The 19,450-nt window shown below is 36.0% G+C and overlaps 2 protein-coding genes across 2 annotated transcripts in view; both read left to right on the top strand.

Moving 5' to 3' along the window:
- Positions 1-1,441, top strand: part of ches1 (checkpoint suppressor 1) — a 42,549-nt gene extending 41,108 nt beyond the window's left edge. Inside the window, exon 7 of the mRNA XM_059513128.1 lies at positions 847-1,441. Within this exon, the coding sequence (XP_059369111.1) occupies positions 847-1,324 (478 nt within the window). The 3' untranslated portion in view covers positions 1,325-1,441. The remainder of the gene's footprint in view (positions 1-846) is intronic.
- Positions 1,442-9,469: 8,028 nt separating this feature from the next.
- The window catches only part of gtf2a1 (general transcription factor IIA, 1), a 10,071-nt gene continuing 90 nt past the window's right edge, over positions 9,470-19,450 (top strand). The window contains exons 1-10 of the mRNA XM_059513127.1: positions 9,470-9,701; positions 11,480-11,581; positions 11,676-11,832; positions 11,923-11,987; positions 12,763-12,829; positions 15,289-15,422; positions 16,560-16,661; positions 16,759-17,007; positions 17,184-17,273; positions 18,012-19,450. The exon at positions 18,012-19,450 is cut by the window's right edge and continues 90 nt beyond it. Of these exons, the coding sequence (XP_059369110.1) occupies positions 9,672-9,701; positions 11,480-11,581; positions 11,676-11,832; positions 11,923-11,987; positions 12,763-12,829; positions 15,289-15,422; positions 16,560-16,661; positions 16,759-17,007; positions 17,184-17,273; positions 18,012-18,119 (1,104 nt within the window). The 5' untranslated portion in view covers positions 9,470-9,671 and the 3' untranslated portion in view covers positions 18,120-19,450. The remainder of the gene's footprint in view (positions 9,702-11,479; positions 11,582-11,675; positions 11,833-11,922; positions 11,988-12,762; positions 12,830-15,288; positions 15,423-16,559; positions 16,662-16,758; positions 17,008-17,183; positions 17,274-18,011) is intronic.

Raw genomic sequence — 19,450 nt, 5'->3', positions numbered from 1 at the left:
TTAACAATAATAAAAATGGCAAAAGCACATAAAACTAAAATTGAATTATAGAATATTAATAATTACTATAATAGTGAATAAATAATACCTTTCTTGTCTTTAATTCATTTAAATGGAGCTTAGAGAATAAAATGCAAATGCAAAGCTGTTTAAAAGAAAACACAAAATGCATTTTGTCTTGTTAAAATATTTGTACATATTTTTTTAACATAAACCTTACAAAATTGTGTTAGATATGTGCTTAAAGTGAGAACTAATGTAAGAACATTTCATTAAAAAAAAACTTGTTTGACCATGTAAAAGACAAAGATCAAATACTGTATTTTGGATGTTTTCCAGTATTGGTCTTTTTAAATGTATATGTCTGTTTTCCATGTTATTACATTTACAGTGCATCTAATGCTTACTGAATAGTATGGCCATTTCCGCCACTAAATTAAAAAAATGATATGACTTTTTATCTCATAATTAAGACTTTTTTTAATCACAGTTGCGTGATACAAACTCAAAATTGTGAGTTATAAAGTCAAAAAGATAGTTTTTTTATATATATATATTCATTGGCAGTAACAGGCTTCCATATAGAATAGTGCTCTTAGCAAATCTCAAACTGAATAATCATGTCTTATACTATATATATATATATATATATATATATATATATATATATATATATATATATATATATATATATATATATATATAATATTATATTTCAAATTGTAATATCAGCCATTGATTGATTACCTGCCATAACATAACACACCATATATACCCTGAATACACAGCAAGTCATATCGAATAATAGCATCTGTGTAACTTTAATAATGATTGGCCTCTTAACAGATCAGCCCTGAGCGACTATCTGACACGGGCTAAAAACAGCCTGCGCTCTGACTCTCCTCCACCCAGCGATGATCAGGAGGAGGACCACACACACAGCAGCTCGCAGTCCCTAAATACAACAGGGGACATTTCTTCCTTCACTCAGGGTTCCCTCTCTGCCTACAGCCCCGGTCAGGAGGTGACACTCACTGAGGTCAAGGAGGAGCAAAAAGACTTCCCGCTGGATGCTACACCACCCCCTTCCCACCTGCTCCAGCGCAGAAGACTGCTGTGGACCAAAGGTCACCTGCGGACCCCCAGCGACACGCTTCCCCTGAAGAAGAGACGGGCAGAAAAACTCCTGGTCAAAGAGGAGGAGGACGAGGAGATGAAGGAGGCGGCGGGGTCATTGCTTCACCTGGCCGGCATGCACTCCAGCGTGAATAAAAACACTCTGCGTACATGCAAGAAAGAGCTGAAAGAGGAAGCTGACGATTAGCAAGGAACGAAAATCCCGTTAACACAGATCTAAATACTTCTGTTCCAGGATATCAGGTGAATTCTAGTCAGTTGTTGCAATATCAATAAAATCACTGTTGTCCCTTGTCAAATTTGATTTCCAGGGTGAAAGATTCTCATGTTCATGTTGTTTTGTGTGTGTGTGTGTGTGTGTGTGTGTGTGTGTGTGTGTGTGTGTGTGTGTGTGTGTGTGTGTGCGTGCGTGCGTGTGTGTGTGTGTGTGTGTGTGTGAGAGAGAGAGAGAGAAGAGGGAAAAAAGCCATAGTAAAATGTAAAATTTGGGTCATTTGAGTGAAAATGTTTTTTTTTTTAATTCATCAAGCCTACCGAACAATTGAGATGAACTAATTATGTTGTAGCAATCCTTCTCGTTCACATCAGAAAGCTGAATGGAGAGACTTTTTTATGCTGCTCTCAAGTGTGCCAAAGATATGAAACCTGTTGATGAAAGTGCATCGCTTGGTAAGATCAATAATTGGTTAAAAAAATAGTGATACCAACCTATATTACAAAATATCATCAGATATCTGGGTCAGTGACGTGACGCTCAGTTGTCTTGGTCTGGGTTTATTGATTGATTTAAAAATACGTAGTTCATACATACAGAGGTTTTTTTTTGTGATGGGCATGGTTTAATTTCTGAATTAATAGTGGCAGTTTTTGAGGCATACGGTTAAAAATGTCTGTTTGATACAGCTGTACTCATTAAAAGTAATATGGCATTACATTTTATTCCTTTAAAAATAATAGTATTTTATTAAAGTCATATTATAATAATGAAATAGTTTAAAACAAATTATTTTTGGTCTGCAAAATCAAAGTCATGTCATGCAACAACAACAACAAACTCATGATTGTGTCTATAAGACTTAAAGATGATTTGCCAAATTATGATAAATTTTTTCATTTAAAAAAATCATAATTTGGAAAACGTTTTTTAATTTAGTGACTAACATTTTTTTGAGGTGTAAGGAAAATATTTGTGTAATTAACGGTGACTCCACATGATGTCAAGAAATAAGTCAGTGACCCATTTATTTATTAAGCAGTAAATGTTTCGTATAAAATGGCCTGTGTCCAGTGGATAACAAACGTAAAGGTCAAATGCAATATTCCCGTTCTCTCTTACATGCCTGGTATTTAAAACATTTCTGCAGTTAGTTCTTATTTGAAGCACACTAAAACTAATCTAATGAAGCAATGTGTCACAAATGCCTATTGTGTTGCCAAAATGTTGGTTTTTTAAGATTCTTTAAAAAAAAAATGTAATCTTCATCACAATCCAAGCAATTTGTCCTGTCAGGATAACACTGTAAAAAGTTACTCCCACAAAAGGCAGTTTTTGCCTGTTTTTCAGTTATATTGCATGGGTGCTTGTACATAAGAAAGAAGTATTTTCTTTTCTAAATGAAAGATCGTGTAAGATAGATATTTAGCATGAGGCATGGCTTATTTTCTTACAAGAAAACAGAGAGGCTTCTCTAAAAGCGTAGGTTTCTTTCTTTACTCTTTCTTTTTTTTAAGCTGTATTTCTCTTCTGCGGCAGACAACTCTTCCAAAGGAAGAGACTTCACGGAAACCCATTAATGAACAGATCTGCCTTGTATTGAATATCAGGTGAAACTGATTTTGCCTTTTCTGTGGTCCTCTGTTTGGTGGTCCTTTTCAATTCATCGATGTAAGTGTTCAAATGTTGTTAATAATCAGTGTTGGATGACCTATCACTCTGTACACCCTTTAAGGTTGTGCCTGCCTTTAGTTCATGTGCTTGGATGTCTCTTCAGTTCTTTTGTACTGTCATTTTCATTGTGCAGTCTGCAGCATTGATATCATAAATTGTACTGAAATAGTTTGACAAGGAATTAGAATTGGCTTTTGGATAATCCCTTATTAGCGCGATACTTTGGCTTGTCTTTTTCCTTTATTTTTTGCTTCCAACCCTTGAAATCTGTAAATCTGAATGTCCAAGTGTGCACGGGGGTCCTACAGTTATCTTAAAAGGAATAGTTCACTCTAAAATAAAAATGTAGATTAGTTTGCTTCTTCTTTTGAACAGATTTAAAGAAATTGAGCATCGCACCAATGGATCCTCTGCAGTGAACGGGTGCCGTCAGAATGAGAGTCTGAACAACATCACAATAATCCACACCCCTCCAGTCCATCAGTTAACATCTTGTGAAGTGAAAAGTTGTGTTTGTGAAGAAAAAAAAAACTTTAAATAACGGCACATATTTCTCTCCTGATTCAGACAAGATGAGGTTTTCACTGGAGAAAGCAATATTATGGATCGAGGACTCATCTGAAATATGTTTATACAAACATGCAGATTTTCACTTCACAAGACATTGATTGATTGACTGGAGTCATGTTGTGGATTACTGTGATGTTTTTATCCTCTGTTTAGACTCCCATTCTGACGGCACCCATTCACTGCAGAGGATCCAGTGGTGAGAAAGTGATGGAATGCCACATTTTTCTAAATCTTTTCAACAAACAAACTCATTTACATCTTGGATGGCCTGAAGGTGAGTAAATTGTCCATGAATTTTCATTTTTTGGTGAACTGTTCTTTTACGTTGTTTTGAATGCTGCTAGTGGACATCTGTCAGCATCATTCAGATATTTGCTATGCAGCATCTATCACGATGTTTACACTCCACTTGCGCTTTATGTATGAATCGCTTTCTGAATGTCATGTGTCCCCCAGGGGGAGCAGAGCACAGATATATTAAACATTTCAGCACTTTTTTCAATAGTAAGATAGGACCGTTTGTCTTCGGCAGGGGGGCTAGTGATGGAGCGGCACTGTAAGTGTTAGTACGATGTAAAATTAGAGACGTACAGTGGGACGGCCCTTCTTTATTTGATCCACATATAGGCAATAAGCTGCTGCTATGCTGAAAATTATTCCAGTTCCAAAATATGCCATTTGTTTTGTGTACCCAAAACAACTGATTTAATGGCTAAGATTCATACAAATCCATATAAGACAAAAGGGGGAGAAAAATATGCATCAATTGTTTATTGGAAAACATTCACTGCCTCTGAAATTATGTGTGAAGTAATATAAGGGTTTTGTCAGTGTTGTTGATGTTTGTTTTTGCCAAACATGTTTTTGTCCTTGTACTTGCATACAGTAAGTGGTCCGGTATGATTTTTAGAGCACAGTGAAATCATGATGAATATGTATTTGACCAGGTCTATTTTCAATACACTCAGATGCCAATGCTGTACGAGTAAAAGCTGTCTATTTCCTTGGTGTGCAATCATATTGCCAAAGAACAAGATCAAACTATTTCATCAATACATGTATATAACCACGTCGTCTGTATGACAATAAATGTCACATCATGTTGTTACTTTTTCACATATTTCTCCTGAAAGTTCAAATAATGTTTATGTAATGTATTGTCTTCCAGTTGCAATAATAAAAATATCAGAGTTTTAAATTACGAGTCTTTTTCATTTATTTATTTTTTAGTGGTAATTCAGCTGATAGCAAAATGTATATTATATCATATTACATAATTATTTATTTATTTTATTTTTTTGCTAACATTCTGGCAAGGTTGTCTTGATATTATATATCATCACCTTTATAGAAAATTCATAACTAAAGGCAATCCAGGCTCAATCAGCAGCCACCAGCTCACTTTAGCCCATCTCTGTTGCTATGCAACTCCAGGAGCCATAAGCAAGCAATATGTGATTGATACATTTTATTAGTCTTTGTGTTGAGTCTTTATGAGTAAAACACTACAGGTGTATTTTATACCTTTTAAAACATTTCATTTTGAGTGCCTTTTCTTGCTTGAAAGACAGGCCTAAAATCAGAGAGAATAATGCATAGAGAGTGTTTCGTTTTAGATTAAGTGAAATGAAAGTGAGTGAAATTCATTTAAAGAGAATTTGGCATTATATTACTTGATCGCCTGTAGATCCTCTGTAGTGAATGGGTGCCGTCAGAATGAGAGTCCAAACAGTTGATAAAGCCATCACAATAATGCACAAGTAATCCACACCACTCAAGTTCATCAATTAATGTCTTATGAATTAAACATCAAAGAAACAAAATCCATCTATCCATAAAATTGCTTTCTCCAGTGAAAAAGGGACCTGAAGGGACTGAAATATGCATACAAGCAAAACTATATATACAGTACAGACCAAAAGTTTGGAAACATTACAATTTTTAATGTTTTTGAAAGAAGTTTCTTCTGCTCATCAAGCCTGCATTTATTTGATCAAAAGTAAAGAAAAAACAGTAATATTGTGAAATATTATTACAACTTAAAATAATAGTTTTCTATTTGAATATACTTCAACAAATAATTTATTCCTGTGATGCAAAGCTGAATTTTCAGCATCATTACTCCAGCCTTCAGTGTCACATGTAACACCCAGTCTATCACATGATCATTTAGAAATCATTCTAATATTCTGATTTATTATGAGTGTTGGAAACAGTTCTGCTGTCTAATATATTTAATGAATAAAAGTTTAAAAAGAACTGCATTTATTCAAAATAAAAATAAAAGTCTAATAATATATATTCTAATAATATATTTTCTTTACTATCACTTTTTATCAATTTAACACATCCTTGCTGAATAAAAGTATTGATTTTATTTATAAAAAAAGAAAGAAAAATTACTGACCCCAAATTACTGACCAGTAGTGTATATTGTTATTACAAAATATTTATATTTTAAAAACATAGCTTCTTTTTTTTTTTTTTTTTACATTTTATTCATCAAAGTATCCTAAAAAAGTATCACATTTTCTGAAAAAATATTAAGCAGCAGAACTGTTTCCAACTTTGATAATGAATCATCATATTAGAATGATTTCTAAAGGATCATGTGATAATGATCCTAAAAATTCAGCTTTGCATCACAGAAATAAGTGATAATAAATGTAGATTTTTTTCTGTATTTTTGATCAAATAAATGCAGGCTTGATGAGCAGAAGAAACTTCTTTCAAAAACATTAAAAATAGTAATGTTTCCAAACTTATGGTCTGTACTGTATATATATATATATATATATATATATATATATATATATATATATATATATATACAGAGCTGGGTAGATTACAAAATGTGTAGTCAGTAATATAATCTCTTAGATTACACATTTTGGGTAATGTAATCTGATTACTTTTGGATTACATTTAGATTACATTTGTGCTAACCTTTATTTGATTTAACATTTATTGAATAAGCCTAATCTTGTACTTTCTGCACTGTCAAGTTTACTCAATTAAAACAAAGCACCCCTCCCCCACCCTCTGACGTGACGACAACTCGACGGTTGGTTGAGTCAGAGAGCTCGGGCAGTTTGAACTCTCCAGTCTCCAGACAACAGCTCTCTTCTCAGCGTCGCAGATTTGGTGCATTTCCTCTGTGAAATTCAGGTTTGTGTATGTTTTATTTTATCTATAAAATCTTTACTGCGCTTTAAATCATATTTAATGCAAAACAACATACAGAGGCGTAATTCGACACCTAAACGAGAGTCGCGCCTGTCTTTTTGCATGATTGAAACGCTTTGCATAAACACATGACTTCATTCCTAATAATAATAAATATAATTATTATCATTTGGATGATAAAATGTCCTCAGAACTGTCACTGTTTGTTTATTGGCAGGTTATGTCAGTCACTCGCAGTATCTATCGGCTGTGAGTGAAACGCAGGACGGCGGTAAGAAGTTCAAAGTTCACCCGCAGAGGCGAGTCCGTCTCCGGCACGAGGACCAGCGCTGATCCGGTGGATATTGGGTTGATTTGATTACACTTGAATTAGGCTACCTGAATTTTTAAATATTTAATTTTTACTTATAAAATGTTTGTTAAATGAGTTTAAATGTAGGCAATATTGTATACAGTGTAAAATGTGTTGTATTGACAATAAAGGCCAATGCCATGTATACTGGTGGTTGTGTGGAGTACTATTTTACAAAGGTTTAGAGAAAATAAAAAGTTAATATTACTCATTAATAAAAACTGTTAATATTACTCATAAATATTGTTTTTAAATGTTTAAATGTTCAATTATTTCTACTCAATTTTATTTGTCAATGTACCAGATGCAGTTACTCAGATTTAATTAATTTTTTTACTTGCATTTACTCAATTCATACAGTATATTTCATTGATTTCAATGCTTTAAAATTTACTAAATTTTTTTGAGTGTAAAAATGTTTCACCAATAAAATTGAGTAAATAATAGTTAAACTTTTTACAGTGTGGACAGATACAAAGAAAAATATATTCCAAAAAATATATTTAATTCACCAACAAGAGCCACATATTTTTCAAGTGCAATGTATGGACAGTTAATACTTACAAAATACTAACACAGTGTACCTTGCTTTTAGTGTTTAGTAACACTGAATAAAACAAAATCACATCTTATGACTTTAAAGCATATTTGCTTATAATTAAGTTAATTTAGAAAACAGCTACATTACAAAAACCAATACTGAAAAACATGAAATTCACAGCAATATCACTGCTAGGTCAAATATTTAATCTAAAAAAAACACTAGAAGTGAATATGACTGTTGTAATGAAAAACATCAAACAATAGCTAGATTGCAAATATGAATTTTGAAAAAGACTAAATTCACATAGCAATGACGTTTCTGTTCATCTCAAAACATTTTAAGTGCATAGTAACAATGAGAAAAAGACAAACAATAACTACATTACAAAAATGAATATTGAAGAACATGAAACTCACAACAATAACATTGCTTATATATATATATATATATATATATATATATATATATATATATATATATATATATATAAAAGACCATTTCTAGGTCAAATATTTCATCTCAAAACACTTGAAGTGCTTTGCAAGTGCAATGATTATGAACAAATCATTCCATTTTGTAAATAATATGTAATCATGTAATCAATAAAAAAGTAATTGTAGTCTGATTACGAGTATTTTAAAAAGTAGTTTACTCTAATTAAAAGAGTTTTGGAATCTGATTACGTAATCCAGATTACATATAATCTGTTACTACCCAGCTCTGTATATGTATATATATATATATATATATATATATATATATATATATATATATATACATACATACACACACACACACACACACAATTATATAATTTATTTGGATCATTTATTTATACATAATTTGGGTGTCATCAGTTTATATGAATTTCATTCACTTTTATTTCACAGAATCTTAAGTAAACACTAAAGTTTTCATTTTTGGGTGAACTACTCCTTTAATACATTCCATGATGTTGACACTCCATTGCCATACTCCTGGCAAACATGAATTCTAGATTTCTATTTATCTTTTAAAACCAGATTTGCACTCAAGTGGCACAGAAGCTTCACCTGATGTGTGATTTAATTTAGGTGTTCAACGCTTCTCAGAGGAGGCATAAATGCATAGCATAAACTGCCTTTGATACTAAGTGCTGACGTGGGTCCAAGATGCATAATTTAGTCTGTATTTATGCGGCATTGTATTTTTACACTGAATTTTGAGCCTTAACGCTTCTGTGTAAAGGCACCTAAAACCTGAAGAAAAGATCTGAGTGTAGACAATCCACTCTTTAACTTTCTAATGAGGTAGTAACTCACTTCCCTGTAGGAGTAAACGTCTTTAAATATCTATCTCCAAGAATGTTGACACTGTTAGTTAAAACACAAGAAAAAGAATGATTAAAATACATTTTAAGATAAGAACTAGTAGTTTCTTATGGAGTGGTACACATCGCTCTCGTGTGGTGAACATGATAACTCCTTCAGGCTTGTATTATCCAATGAAGGACTAGCTATACATTTAACCATAGCTTGCTTTAATCATTTATCTTGTGTTAATTGTGCAATTTAAGCATAACTCTGAGGCAAACTTTGATGTTATGACAGAGCGACTCCTGAGAGCTTAAATTCGTTTTTAAAAACATAAAGCTTAAAGATATATCGGCTGGTTTTGTTACAGCTTCCAAAGCGAAGGGCTGATCCAGGATCTGCTGACTAACCCCGTCGCGTTCGATGTAAGACCGCGTCGAACTCTCGCGATACTTCGCACAGCGCCCGCTTGACCCTGCCCTGTGTCTCGCGCAGCTCCGTATATAAAGGCGGAGGACCGGAGAAGACGGACGGCTGGGGAGCGGCAGCCCTGGGACTGTGAATAAGACCGTAAACCGCTTTGTTTTTATTTCCAGAAACTTTAATCGGCAACTTTTTAAACGTTTTAGGTGTTTCTGTGCTTTTTTAAATGGTTTTTGGGGTTCTTGCTTGATAGTCGCGGTGTGTTTGTTTCCGCTCATAATGGCGAGCTCGGCTAACTCGAACCAAGTGGTAAGGATCAGAAAACGGCACTCATACTCCAAATCACACACGTGTCCAAGCATTGTAGTTAGACGCACTGCATTTAAACCAAACCCACACTTGGCATTTTCAATAATAAAACATATTAGGCACATGTACACACACAATCTGATCCATCTGAGCTCTTTGTAGGGAAGTTTGTGTGAGTGTTTGCTGATGGGGAGAAAACGGTGGCTCTGATCCCTTGCAGTAAGCTTTATTATGTGTTGGAAAAAGCGCATTAAAGTGCTAAACTAACACGGACTTTGTTACATTTACGTATAAAAAGCTGTGTTTGATGCGGAAAATAAAACATGTTGGCTCGCATTCTTCGTGTTAGTTAACTCGATATATTACAGTCTGTTACTAAAGCACCCTTGGAGTCTGAAATTACACCAAAACAAATTCAACAGATCTGCGTTTATTTCAAATAAGAGCAGAGTTGTGTTGTTCGTTGCCCCGCGTTACAACGAAAGCCTTTCTAAGCTACGTTACATCACAACAATCTCATTTTAACGAATTGTAACGTTACACGACCCCCAATGTTACCGAGTCCCCTGTATATAAACCCAAACACGACCCGATTGTCACAATAAAGCCCGTTCACGGAAGCCTGAGCGCTACAGTGTTTCACCATAGCTACCGTCTGCGTCTCTCTCCGCCTCTGACCGTCCTTCTCTCAGAGGCCCGGTTTTATACAGCCATACCGGGGCTCTAATATAGTCGGCCCGGGATGGGAAGGTGCTACTCGGCGCTACGTCACCGGCTCTGCATATAAACACCAGACCGCGCTTTAAATAGTGAGCCGACGGGCAGGACGCGACGCAGACCGCAAGCCTGCTGCCTGTTTTAATTTTTAGAGAAACGGTGTATTAGTGGCGCCATAGCGATGTGGTTTCTGGGTAGAGAAAGACGTTTGCTTTCTCATTCCGGAAGTGCGTGTGTTTTGAATATCGTTTCATTTTGGCCGTGGTGCACGCGCTGTTTATGGACAAAGCAGCCATTATGGATGCGTTACTTGAAAGCTGTGTCGTGTGTCTATTTTTTGCTTCTACTTCGACCCGGTTACCAAATGGTGATTGGGGAGTCAGACTGAATGAGATCGGTTCTTTTGAACGGTACAGTTTCAGAGAGCTGGTGGAAAAACAATCCGGTATTTTTGCGTATTTACGTCATCCCCGGTGTTCCCTCAAAGCATTGACGTGCTGTTGTGAATGTGTTTTTACTCTCTTTAGGACGAACTTTACAATAAAGCCACATCTAGGCACACATTTGATGTTTACTACTTTATATTATGTTTTGTCCCGGTTCAGTTTGTTGCAGACATGATTCCACTAAAAAACAAAGTGTGTTAGAAACCAAATATATTGATGTATTTGAAAATATATTAATAATTTACAGACAATACAAAAAGTAATGTGTTTGCCTGAAAAAGATTTAAACCGTAAATGTTTTTGGTAGTTGTCATGAAGCCAAACTGTGAACATAAATGCATTTTTTTAACAACTTCTGTTATGAGATCATTAAAATTAAACATTTTCCTCATTTGTCAAATTCGCAGTTCAATCCAAATCATCTTAATCATTGTTTCTTGGCTCATCATGAATCACATCGATAAGAAATGCTTTGTTCAGTACGTCAGTCAGTTTTATTTTAGTCCACTTTGTAAACCAATTATATGAATTGATATTCTGGACCATTTATTACATTTGTAATATTTTGTAATTCGTTAGTAAGAAGTTATTTCAGTATGTTTGCTTTCATTGTAGCCTAAAGTGTACAGAGCAGTGATGGAGGATGTCATCAGTGAAGTCCGAGAGCTTTTCCTGGATGAAGGAGTGGATGAACAGGTGCTGATGGAGCTGAAAACGGTAAGATGTTTGATGTTACGATGAATACTAACATGCTGCATGGATCGATGGTTTATTCAGACCTGCATTTTGCTGCTCTTCTGTTTCTGAGCAGCTGTGGGAGAATAAGCTGATGCAGTCCAAGGCGGTGGAGGGTTTTCATACGGAGGAGCAGCAGGCTCTGCAAGCTCAACAGCAGCAAGCCCAACAAGCTCAGCAGACGCAACCACAGACCCAACCACAGCAAGTCCTCCTGCCTTCAGTGCAGCAGCGTGAGGCCTGATCCGGACATGCACATGTTCTTAGAAATGAAATAAGATCCAGTAAATATCTAATAGTGAACTGTTTGTGTCTCTTCTCAGCTACTCAGCAGCAGGTCATTGTTCAGGATCCCAAGATTTTCCAGCACATGGGCGGCGCTGGAATGGTGAGTGTTGAGTTCTTCTAATTCACGTGTTAGTGTTTGGAATTTTGAAATATAAAATGTTTTTTGGTTTGATTCATGCATTTAATAAAACTTGTTACTGTTGCACTTTATTGACTTGATTTAAGGTTTGAAGTTCAGAGTTCACACAAACTGAAAATTGTGAGCTCTGTTGTTTCCGTTTGCTTGGGTTAAGGGCGTTATTTTGTCTGCTGCTTTAAATGCTCAAGCTCTTCAAAGCAGGAATGAATCTGATTGGCTCTTGGCGTGTTTATCATAAATGAGCTGAAGTCATTCTCAAAGTGATTCCATTGATATTTATTGTTCCTTAATGGCATTATAGCGGTTTTTAAATTTAGAATGATTTTTTTTTTAATACCATGTTGTTGTCATTGGTGTGAACGGGCCTGCAGAGTTGACTGCATCATGGTTCATTTTTCCAACTTTGATGCAAATCTGAACATGCCAGCATCACCCCACCAACAGTCACAGTTACTCACAAAGCAGAAATGTCCCACTGACAGTGAATGACTGGCGTGGTTTGGTCTCTGTAGTTCTCTGTACATGTGAATACTCTGTAGGATCAGCATTAATGCCAGCAGGAGAACAGATGAGTGGAGTCTTCCTAGAAAACGGTTTAGACAAAGCTGGTGACTTCAAATTAGATTACACAGCAGATTCCAGCGAGGATATTGTGCTCGCTCCCTCTCTACCTGATCATTAATGTGTGCGTGTTCTCTGTGGATTAAATTCTTGTTTCAATCTTTTGTTCCACTAGAGTGCAGCAACAACTTTGGCTTTACCCGCAGGTGTAGGACCGTTTCAGCAAATTATCACTCATCAAGGTAAGACATTAAAATCTTAAGTGGTTCTCAACCATGGGGCCTCAAGATGACTTAAATATAAAATAACTTGAATGCATATCAAATTCTTTTTCACTTCCATAATTGAATCACAATTGTCTTCCAATGATTCTAATGGATTCACAAGTTTCAAAATCGGTGTTCTAAAGCAGTGGTTCTTAATCCTGTTCCCCACGTCCCCCTGCTCTGCACACGCTCTGCTCTCTCACCTGATTCAGATAATCAGCTCCATCAATGAACTGTGTTCCAGTTATACACTTATTTGACATTACTTTCGGATTCAATGTAGTCAGCACAGCATCGTCTTTAAGTTTCTACCTTTCTGAAAATCCTGCATCAAATTGTTTCTTGTTTTAAATCTAATCTGCAGTAAAATGAAGTGAACAAAGGAGTCTTACTGATGCGGTCTGGACCTTCATTAAGATTAAAGTTATTCAAATAAAGTGGTTTCTGCATAGAGCTGCGTTTGCCGCTCTTCATTTTCCTACTACATGTGTGAAGTGGTGGGTGGGGCTAAACAGGCAGTGATGTAGAAGCAGTCTTTGATCATCTTCTGCGGAGGCAGTGTTTAGCCACACTATTACATTAATCATAGAGTAGAACATTCCACAAACTGTCGTTTTGGCAGACTGCCTTCAATATAAGCTGTTTTAGACTAAGTTTTGAGTTCTGAAACTTGCAGGATTTTTTTTATAGTACAATTACCTCTTACAGAATGTCAAGATCAAGGGAATTGTTTTCTTAGTTCATGACCCCTTTAAAGCATGCAATCTATAATCAGACTAAAGTTATTTTTGACCATAACTCTTGGTTTGTGAGGTTGCTTTGGAAAAGTTTCTGGATAACAAATGTATTAATAAAAAGTACCGTAATTCCTCAAATAAAAACCGGTAGTCAAATAAACGCCGGGCCTCTTATAGTGGCCGGGGGCGTGGTCAACACGGACAAATAAAGGCCGGGGGAAAATGTGTGTGGATAATCAGCAGAGCCAGATAACGAACGTACACGCCCACTGCCGGAGCATTTCTCGTTCTCGAGTCAGGAACCGGTTGCATCGGTTTTCAGATCACGAGTACACTGAACCGAGAAGCGTTTCTGTCGGACGTGTCCGATTCGAGAACCGAGGAGCTGATGATACTGCGCATACGTGATTCAGACGTGAAACACAGCGCGTCTGAACCGAACTGGTTCTTTTGGTGATTGATTCTGAACTGATTCTGTGCTAATTTTATGATCTCTGTCCACTGGAACGCTATCGCTTTTAATTTAAAACGGTTTATTTAAAACAATTACTTATCAAACAAATTGAATTAGAAATAAAGTCCTGCCTCTAATAAAAGCCTGCTTCAAATAAAAGCCCGTTACATTCTGCAGTTCAGGTAAATAAGGTTCAGGTTTTTATTTGAGGAATTACGGTAGTTCAAAATAGTGGTCGACCGAAAATTAATTTTTACTTGTTTTTTGTTTTTGTTTTTTTGACTACTGATATCTTGGTGATAGCCAATAGAAAGCCTATAAAATATTTTTTTTGTTATTTAAGACATTTGAAATCATTTTGACAATGGATTAAATGTGTAAAATAAGTATTTTTCACAACTATAAAATAAAAATATAATTAAAGTCAGGTTAACACTCATTTTACATACAACACACAGTGAAGATAACATGAATATGACAGTGGGCAAATGCATAAAGTGCAGCATAATTTGAAAACAAGTTTAAAGTTTGTAGCATTAAAGCGGACTGACCATCACACAGAGAACACACGATCATGCAGATCACATACACAATTCACAAGATCCCACAATTGGATTTTGCAAGGTTTGTGAAATTTTAAATGTTCATTTGTCATTCAGATTTGTTTAAATTATATAAACGCATGTTTGCTTATAATACTTCTTTAATACTTTTTGTATACATGAATTCCTTTTTGTTTAAACGTTCTATCAGATTATTAGACTTCTATCTGTATTCGACAGTAAACAAGGAGAATGTGAATTCTCAGCGCCGTCAAAATAGAAAGTCTGGCACGCGGTCAAAATAAGTCACCTCGAATACATCAGCCAAGCAGAAATATTTATGGGCAGATGCTGATATTTGAAAAATGTCAAACATCAGCCGATATATCCGCCTTGGTGATATATCGGTTGACCTAGTTCAAATCAGGGATATCATTGTGATTCTCTTTGATCCAACCCTTAACATGCATCATTATTGTGGAAGCTTTGTGTTTAATAAGCTAATAATTTTAACTGGCCAGCAGCCTTTCACTCGCATTAATTATCCATTTAGTTTGCAGTGTCCTCTTTCTACAATCCAATAAATTCCTGGTAGACAGAAGTTCTGTCATCCCTCTTTTGTTTTGTTTACATTTCACAACTATCTGCATGTTAACACAAGTGTGAATGCCTTTAAAAAAGCCCATCTCTCTGTGTCTTCAGGTCAGATCCTGCAGGTGGTCAGAGCTTCTAATGGAGCTCAATACCTCATTCAGCCCCAGCAGCAAATGTTGTTGCAGCAGCAGGTCCTGCCACAGATGCAGCCTGGAGCTGTGCAGGCTCCCGTCATACAGCAGGTCAGTGCTTCATACTTCACTTAACACACAACAGTGACATGTTTGTTCTAGTTCTGTCACTGCAGGGTGTGTTTTGACTAAGTCTGTGCACTTGAAGAGTGGGATTTGTTTCCCGAGTCAGCAGAGGTCCTCATCATAGACAACCAATGCAAGAAGTCTGTCGGATCATGTCTTGTTTAAAATGCAATATCAGAACTGATGGAGGATGGTTTTACTGGAAAATATCTGATGGAAGTAGAGCAGGTTTTACTATTGCAGGGTTACTCCAGTGGTTTATAAAAGATGTACACTATAAATAAACTGTGAAATATATGGTAAATAAAATGGGTAGCTGTGGTTGTCAGGTCTTATATGGTTCAAAAGAAAAAGCAGCAACTTAAATTTACATACTGTATCATTAGCTCATAAAATGTTAATATGTATTCCAGAGTACATAATTTTGTTCCTCTTCTAACAGTCAAATGTTTTTTTGTTTTAAGAAAAGTAGTGAACCCCCCCCCCCCCCATTTACCATGCAACTTTACTTTAACATTGAGTAGTGTAATTAGCGTTTTCTATTTTTACTTGTATTTTTTTATTTATTTTAAGTAAACACTAAAATATACATTTTTTTGTTGCATAATTTAATTACCATGCAAGTAAATATATAATATACTATATTTTATATAGTAAAATATGTTTGTTGTCGGCTGATGTTTGTTATTATTATTACTTGTGTGGTAAAGTGATTTTTGATTTTCTTTTCTTTTTTTACGCATTTACTTACATAGTAAAGAGTCATGTGATGAATCAATGTGTCACCGGTAGCTTTTCCACAAACTGAGCTAAGTGCTAATATATTTAAGTTGATAATGTCATGCAAAAAACACTATGGTGCATTTATCACATAAAATGTAAAACTGCCCTAATGTTGAAGAAACGTTTTAAATGGATAATGCTTTGAAGAATTCCCAGTGGTAAAGTAAATTTATGTAGTATTGTTCCAGTAAGTCTATTACTATTTTCACCATATTTAGTATGGAAACTTACCATTAACCAATTACCAGGTTTTTACTGTAGGTTTTTTTTTTGGTGAGGAGTCAACTGATCGGTGTATGAGAACCGAAGTGCAGTGAATGTGTGTTTCTCTTCATCTAGGTGTTGACTCCTCTTCAGGGAGGTCTTTCCCAGGGGACCGGAGTCATCATCCAGCCGCAGCAGATTGTTCTCACAGGAAATAAAGTACAGCAGAACACTCAGGTCAGCAGAACTTCTGACCTCAAGCATTAAGTACACGTCTCCGATACTGAAAAATGCATGAGGCATGTGTGTATTGAGGGGAGTTGCATGTCTTTAGGTCATGCAGGCAGCAGCGATGGCTGTGCAGCCGGAGCAGGGAGCTGCTCACCCGCAGACACAGCCTCAAGCACAGGCACCGCAACAACAGCCACAGCAGACACAGGCCTCACAGCAACCTCCCATGGTGCTTCAGGTGGACGGTGCAGGAGACACGTCCTCAGAGGAGGATGAAGAGGAGGAAGAGTATGATGAGGACGAGGATGAAGACAAAGAGAAAGATGGTGCAGAAGATGGTCAAGTAGAGGAGGTACTCTTTGGATGGTGCTATTGTTAATTAAAATCCATTAAATGTGTAATTTGATAAAAGGAGTATATAAAATTCAAAACTGATTGAAGATGAATAAAGATATAAATGATATTTATGTGCTGGACAGTGTCTAGTTTGGTCCAATCATAGAATTGTCAAACTGTCTTTTAATTTAGGAGCCATTGAACAGTGGAGATGACGTCAGTGATGAGGAAGATCAGGAGCTGTTCGACACTGAGAACGTGGTGGTTTGCCAGTATGACAAGGTTAGTATTGTCACTTGCGTTAACACATTTGTAAGTCTATATATAGTTTCTGGATTGAAGGTTTTAAACCATGATAAACAGGGATACTTTTTATATATATATATATATATATATTTTTTTTTTTTTTTTTTTATTACATTTCTCTTAAATGGGTGATAACTGGGTCTACATAGAATGTATAGATTCCCACAGTTTTATATATAAATGTGACCTGTGCTGGCAAAATGAGAATTAAAATGTTTATTTATTTTAGTTAACTCTTTTGAAGATAGTTTTAACAGTTGAGCCAAATACAGTTTGAGTTTTTAGCATAAATGAATTACAAAAATTAATAAAAACATGCTATAATTCAGCCATGATATTTTTCGCCATGAAAAAGCCACAGAAATTGGAATGGCATTAAATACAAACAAACTATTAAACGGTCACATTCCATAATAATTAAATGCGAAAATATAGAATGTTTATTTAACGTTACAAGTGAAATTGGACATTTGTATGGGAAGTATGAATTAGTTGAACAGATTACATACCTAGAAATGTATTGCAAAAAATTATATTTCTGTATGTGAAATCTGACATTGCATAAGGAAAAATTCATACTTAAAGAGAACAAAATGAATACATACAAAATGGTACGTCACTGACATGTTAAACCTTTAGAAATTTAATGCAAACTTTTTTTTTTTTTTTTTAATGGTCCATGACACTAAATTCAGACGATGTCTTGTGCTTCAGATTCACAGAAGTAAGAACAAATGGAAATTTCACCTGAAAGATGGGATAATGAATCTGAACGGGCGGGATTACGTTTTCTCCAAAGCCATTGGAGATGCAGAGTGGTAGATGGTAAAGAACTGAACCCAGAACTGTCCACTCTTAAGGCGAGACACATCGAGACCTGAAACTGTAGATTTCAGGAGATTCCCACTTCAGGGGCTGAAGAGTAACGTCCCAGTGCTACTGTGCGGTTTAAATGATATCGGCATGAAAATAGCGTGTGCCATCCAAGAGATTTGTTTCTTTCTCCACCCCCCCCCCCCCCCCCTTCTTAAGATGGCCCTTTAACCTGTAGAGTTTCACAGGACCCACAACTTCTCTTTTAGAACAATGTTCTTGCCCCTCAGATGAATGAAACCAATTTCAGCGTCTGGCGCTATTTAAAGTTGACTCTGGTGTGCTAAGATGGCCAGTTTCTACTGCAGCCGCGCGTGTGTTTGTTGGTAATTTCCGTAGCTAGGTCAGTCATCTGAATCCAGTGTAAAGTGAATCGTCCAACACGAGGACCATTTCATCACCATTTGCCACCTTCCACTAACACTAAAACAAGCAACCCAGAACTGTGTTCCCATAATTTCCTTTCATAATTGCTATGTTTTTAGACATTTGTATGTTGAACAGCAGAGATACCAATGAAAACCGGCAAGTTTAGTGCAACATTGTCGATCTCACGAAATGTTTGCCGTGTTTGTACGTCTGTCATGGATTTTTCTAACTGTACTCTGACTAAAGATCTGCTCTGACAGACCTTGTGTTGTCCTGCGTGTGTTTGTGTGCAATCTGTTGTGTTAGGTGTCCATGAAGTGCTCGGTCAGCCCACCCTTCATTCTTTACTTGCGGTCAGGCTTATTTTACACATTTCTAGTAGTTTGTATTTATTCCTAAAGCTCAGGCAGCGTTGATGAAACCGAACTGTGCTTTTATTGGAAGAAGTGCTCCTTTCAGAGGAGTTCAGCACCTGATTCTGTGCACTGTGGAGCTTTGTTAGGGTGCTTTTATTTTTGTCCTCCATATATTGTTTTATAGTATTTAGTCTGGCTTTTTAAGATGTGCCCTCATACAATCTGTAAAATGACAGTTTGCTGTGTTCGGTGTCTGTTTGCTCAGCAGTTGAAAGTATTGATACATTTTGGTACGTTTGTTTGATGAAATGGCTTGGACTAGTGTTGGGGCTTTTTTTTTTCTCCTTGTTTGTGCCTTTCAGATTTAATTTAGGTATCAGGTCCTTTGTCTAAAGGGGGAGAGCCTTTAACAAATCCTACGAACTGTACATTTCGCTTTGCTTTTCTAATAGTGAGTAAAGAATACTTCAGAACTACTGTGAGGGAACATGTTTATTCATATACTGTTTTAACAATCAAACTGCTCTGTGTCTGATTCTCATCTCTATGAAGGTC

This window comes from Carassius carassius, chromosome 27, assembly GCF_963082965.1.
Source record: "Carassius carassius chromosome 27, fCarCar2.1, whole genome shotgun sequence".
NCBI lineage: Eukaryota > Metazoa > Chordata > Actinopteri > Cypriniformes > Cyprinidae > Carassius > Carassius carassius.
This window is presented reverse-complemented; position numbering and strand designations above follow the sequence as displayed.